A 6,111-nucleotide genomic window follows, 5' to 3' on the forward strand; every position below is an offset into this window, starting at 1 on the left:
AGACTTCTTTCAAAAATACACATTTTTGAATGTTTCCAAACTTTTGCCATGCACTGTATTCATTTATAATCTTATACTATGCTATTGTTGTCGTAGCGATATGTGTTTTGTTATATTCAGTGTTCAGCTGATGAAGCTCAGTGTTCTGTGTTTAATCCACCGTGATTACAGGAGTGAGGAGGTGGTAGCCGTGGCCAGTATGAACTACGACCCCATTGTGTCACGGGTTGCAGAAGTCTTTCGCTCTGGAAAGACGATTAGGAAACGTGACGTGGAGTAAGTACATTTTCTAGTTTCACAGAAAACAGTGACTGTAGTAAGATGTATTAAGGTTTAAACATGTCATTGCAAAGTATAGACATGAAATCTTCCAAGTTCAAGTTTTTCATCTAATATTTAATGTTATTTTACATTTATTTAATTTACCCAAAATGTTTTTTAGTAGTATTAAAATATGATTACCCCATGATTTACTCACCCTCAAGCCATCCTAGGTGTATGACATTCTTCTTTCAGACGAATACAATCAGAGTTATATTAAAACATGTCCCGGCTCTTCCAAGCTTTATAATGGCAGCCCAAAATTTGAAGCCCAAAAAAGCAAGTAGTGCTCGCTGCAGAGCATCTGGAGCTCATTTTTCTCCGCATCACAGCCAAGGAATAGGGTCAAACCATTGGTCATTTTCAAGAAAAAAAATTGCTCATCTTGCGCTGCTCAGCGACACACCACGGATTGCGCAATCACGCCGGAAAGGTGAGTAGTGAGTAGCCTCTCCATTATAAAAGTAATCCATACGGTGTAAATAAAGACCTTCTGAAGCTAAATGATGGCTTTTTGTAAAAAAAATATCCATATTTAACACGTTATAAGGTCAGTCCTTCCAGAAAAATGCGGCTTTTTTTGTGATTGTTGCGGGCAAAAATCCTTGATTATGCGGCACGTTTCTTAAAAAATGCGATGGAAAATGCGGGATATTTATGCAATTTTATGCGATAAAATTGCGGGAACTTGCAAAAACTGCGGTTTGATGAAAAAGAGAAAAAAAAGCACTACATCACAGAAAGTGCTGGGAATATTTAAGTTCTCATCTTGTTTTATTGAAGACCTTAATAAACACATGGCTCAAATTTACAAAACATTGAGTCAAACAAGTTCTGTAGCTTTATAAAAGGAATATGCTACAACTTCTGAAAAAATGAATAAATAACTTCCTGTTTTACAGAGGTAGCTATACAAAACAGACATTTGAGTGCTTCCAATGCACAAAGTGCAATCTCTTAAAGGGTTAGTTCACCCAAAAATGAAAATTCTGTCATTAATGACTGACCCTCATGTCGTTCGACACCCGTAAGACCTCCGTTCATCTTCGGAACACAAATGAAGATATTTTAGTTGAAATCCGATGGCTCAGAAAAGCCTCTATTGGCACAATGCACTTTACACTCTCAAGACCCATAAAAGGTACTAAAGACGTCGTTACAAAGTCCATCTCACTACAGTGGTTCTACAATAACTTTATGGAGCGACGAGAATAGTTTTTGTGCGCAAAAAAACCCTAAATAACGACTTATATAGTGATGACCGATTCAAAAAACAGCATCATGAAGCTTCGAAGCGTTATGAATCAGCCAGTCGATTCAGCGGTTCGGACCGTTATGAATCAGCGAGTCGATTCATGATTCGGATCGCGTGTCAGACTGCTGAAATACGGGACTTTGGCGATCCAAACCGCTGAATCGACTCACTGATTTATAACGCTTCGAAGCTTCATGATGCTGTTTTTTGAAATCGGTCAACACACCGGGAAACTGCTTTGCGCGGTCTTTTGCTGTTATTTTTGTTGGCAAATGGGAATTTGCGTGCTTCATCATGGTTTCACCATGGGGTTTGCAGATTTTTGATGACGTTCACGTCGGGTACTTCACTTCAAAAATTTCCCATGGAAATAGGGGGAAATGGTGGCTCTACTTTTTTGCAATGAAAATGCGGGGATTATGAAATCATGCTAGCCCTGCATATTTTGCAGACTTTGGCTGATTATGCATTAAATCATGCAATCGCATAATCGTGTTTTTCTGGAGGGACTGTAAGGTACAATATCTAGCTTTCGGTGGACCGCCGTCCATATTCAACTTCTGAAGAAAGTGTAACGCCTCTCGCAGTTCAAAACGCTAACGCTACGCCCGACATCATCGTCGTGCCAGTTATGCTTTTTTCGTAAGTTGAATAGGGAAGGGTGTCCGCTGGAAGCTAGATATTTTACTTTATAATGTGTTAAAGGCCCACTGAAGTGCCTTGGAACGAACGAGCAGCATTGTTCAATGTGTTGACGTAATTTCCCCTGAAACGGCTGCAGCTGTTAGCAGCCAACAGCGTTTCGTTATTACCACAGTTTGACTAGAGCCTTTCTGTTTATCAATCTAACCGTTTATCATCATAATCTCCTCCATAACTCTTTGAAATACAGCATTCTGTGCAGCATTTAAATGAGTCCGACATGTTTGCGCCGACTCGCGCATATGATCCGCGCTGCGCTCTCGTGTCTCTAGTCAACGGCTCTGGTCTATGTGTGTGCGTTGCTGCGGTGCGCGTAAAACTATCGTGAACCCAGACTTAATTCACCTCAATTGAAAACACACTTAAACCGTCTGAATCGTTTCCTATCGCATGTAGAGTTCGCTATGCGCCGTTCACCATGTAGAAAATAGTTAATGCGTGAACAACTGACCGTTTACAGACGCAGTTCAGGGTCTATTTATAATGCAGGGGGCGGGACTTCAGATTCTAGAGCGCATTTGATTGGACAGAAGATTTGATGAGAAGGTGAAGTCTGCGATGATGTCATCAAAATCTGTGATTCGTTTTAACGGAAGTGAGAGACTGTAAATTTTGAATACTTATATCTCCTAAATGCACATTTTGTCATTGTTTTGGAACACACCAGCTTATTCATAACCTTAAGGCTAAGATAATCATACTAAAAGCTAAAATTTTTTATTTTGATTTCAGTGGGCCTTTAACATATGGATATTTTCCTTACATAAACCCATCGATTCGCTTCAGAAGGCCTTTAATAACCCCCCGGAGTCGTATGGATTACCTTTTACATGGATGGACGCACTTTTTAAATTCTTAAAGGGGTGGTTCCGTGTTTTTTTTCTAGGCTTGGTTGTGTTTATGGGGCGCAGTATAACATGTCTTAATACTTCTTTTTTTGAAAAACGCTGTATTTTTCTTATATTTTTCCACACCGCTGTCTCCACTGTCCTTTGAACGGCTCGTTTGCTTCCTGCTTCTTTGAAGCCCATCCCTCCGAAAAACGCAATGGTCTTAGATTGGTTAGATGGCCAAATGTAGTTTGTAGTTCTGCAACAGCTCTTTCTCTTTTGTAATGACTCCGACGTGGCCTCGCCCACTTTGTTGCGTATTCGCGGGGCAGTGTTTATGTTAATAGCAAGAGTTTATGATGTCACCAACCCGGGAAGAAGCTTGTTGTAGTCCAAACCGGACGTTTTTTTGTAGGCAATAAACTGCCATAACTTTAAAAGACAATATCTCCGTTTGCATTGAACTATCAGCGCTGTAACTTTGCAGATACTGTTTATGCTCAAGCTGCAACATTACACACTAACTAAAGTTAAAAAAGTGAAATCGCATGCAACCACCCCTTTAATATTTTGGGCTGCCATTATAAAGCTTGGATTAGCCAGGATATTTATTAATATAACTCCGATTGTATTCGTCTGAAAGAAGAATGTCATATACACATAGGATGGCTTGAGGGTGAGTAAAAAAATTACCCTATCCCTTTAAGCTTCGGTAACGATAGTAACCTTGACACACACCCCTTGAATTTTAACATCCTTAGCTAGAAAAGACAGTAACTTGTGTTTAAAATTCCAAATTTTTTCCCCCTGCAGGACAGGAGACATGTCATGGCTGATAGACAAAGGCTCACAGTGAGGACGTGCACATCATGCTCCATGAGTTTTCCTTGCCAAACTCGGACGCTCTCCTGTAACAGACATAGTCTTAGTGCTGCAGCTGCAGTTGGTGACGTGGGACACTAGATGGGAGACGTATGCTGTCCTAAACCGAGCACCTGGGCCGTGCCGAGGAGGACGCCGTCCCCGTGAGGTGGAACCTCTCCAGGCCTGGATTCATTCACAGCGCTAACAAATGAGCCATACCTGGTTTTTACCCTCTGTACTAGACAGGACAGCGCTCTCTCTCTCTCTCTCTCTCTCTTTCGCGGGGTTGGTCGACTCGGACCTCTCTGCTTTTGCATGAAGCATCTGCCTGTACAGTGTTCACAGGAGAGCCGTTAAGGGGAATTGTCATATTTTATTTTGTACATGCGTCTTTGTATATATATATACAGCTGTTACCTGAAGAAACGTTCAAAAAATAAGACTGCACTTTTTCTACCGAACCTCTGCTACTGATTAGCCTGGCTACGGGAACGAGAACAGATCTGATGTCTGGCTCTCATCGAAATATGCAGCTTCGCTTGCGGCAGTTTGTAGATGTAGAGAGAGCAGATGCATGATAATTCATATGCATAGGGCATTCGTTTTCATTAAGAATTTCCCAAAGGATTTTAACGTGCGATTATTATTCAGGGAAGATAACACGGTCCATATGTCAATGTCTATGAATATAAATCAAATATATGATACATTATCATACATCACAATTTACATGGTCAATGGGTGAATATCACAAAACCATAATCAAAAGAAATATATAGCTTAAAAGAAAAGGAAGTCAAATTTTAGGACCTTTATTTATTTTTTTGCATTGTGACGTTATTTTCATAATGGCATTAATATATATATATATATATATATTAGAGCTGTCAAATCGATTAAATAAAGAAATATTTGCATGTATAAACTGTATATATATTTGTATAATTTATATTATATATACAAATTTTCTTAAATATATACACGTGTGTGTGTGTATTTATGTATACATAATTATACACATAAACATATATTATGTAAACATGAACTTATTTTGAATGCGGTTAATCACGATTAATCGATTTGACAGCACTAATTATATATATGAATGCAATATTTTTATCATTAATATATAAAACATACTGTTTTACATATATTTCAGTAATGAGAATTTGGAGGGATATGTTTATGTATATACACACTTACCGTAAATTCATCATTTTGTATTATAAATTTGTGTGTGTACATATATATATATAGAGTTTTTGCCATTCAGCACATTTCCCCCCACATTCTCATTACTGCAATGTATAATTTATTACTATAATAACATTTTTTTTTTTTTTTTCAGACATTTTCTTTATATAAAATGTTATAATATGTGACCCTGGACCACAAACCCAGTCATAAGTCGCAGGGGTATATTTGTGGCAATAGCCAACAATACATTGTACGGGTCAAAATTATACATTTTTCTTTTATGCCAAAAATCATTAGGATATTAAGTAAAGATCATATTCCATGAAGATTTTTTTGTAAATTTCCTACCGTAAATATATCAAAAATGTATTATTATTAGTAATATGCATTGCTAAGGACTTCATTTGGACAAATTCAAAGGCGATTTTCTCAATATTTCGATTTTTTTTGCACCAGATTCCAATTTTCAAATAGTTACATCTCGGCCAAATATTCCTATTCTAACAAACCATACAGCAATGGAAAGCTTATTTATTCAGCTTTCATATGTGTAAATCTCAATTTTGACCCTTATGACTGGTTTTGTGGTCCAGGGTCACATATGATTTTACAGTGAACTATGATCTGGACATGTTATCGACAGTCTTCATGAATTGCTAAATCTATCTTTCATTCAATGCTCCCAGCCTTTAAGCGTTTCAAGTTCAAATTTATAGGACTATCTCCAGCGATGCTGTCATTTTGAATGTTCTCACCCCAAACGGAAGCATGAGCCTGTGCACCAGGACTGGCCTGAAACACTCGCTGACCTTTAACAATGACAATATACCTCTCGCTCATGGGAACTGTGGTTGCCCTGCTAGTTAATTGCACAAGACGACAAATATTTAAAGCTATAACTTTATCTATAGAAATGCTCGTATTATAAAAGTCGAGGCCTGT

General features: G+C 38.2%; 1 protein-coding gene across 1 annotated transcript in view; it reads left to right on the top strand.

Moving 5' to 3' along the window:
* aifm3 (AIF family member 3) overlaps nt 1-4,736 on the top strand; it is a gene marked incomplete at its 5' end in the record, with an annotated part of 40,398 nt that extends 35,662 nt beyond the window's left edge. The window contains 2 exons of the mRNA XM_079815169.1: nt 172-276; nt 3,922-4,736. Coding sequence (XP_079671295.1) covers nt 172-276; nt 3,922-3,964 — 148 coding nt within the window. The 3' untranslated portion in view covers nt 3,965-4,736. The remainder of the gene's footprint in view (nt 1-171; nt 277-3,921) is intronic.
* Nucleotides 4,737-6,111: the final 1,375 nt, after the last annotated feature.

This window comes from Gobio gobio (genome assembly GCF_949357685.1).
Source record: "Gobio gobio genome assembly, chromosome: 4".
Classification (NCBI taxonomy): Eukaryota; Metazoa; Chordata; class Actinopteri; order Cypriniformes; family Gobionidae; genus Gobio; species Gobio gobio.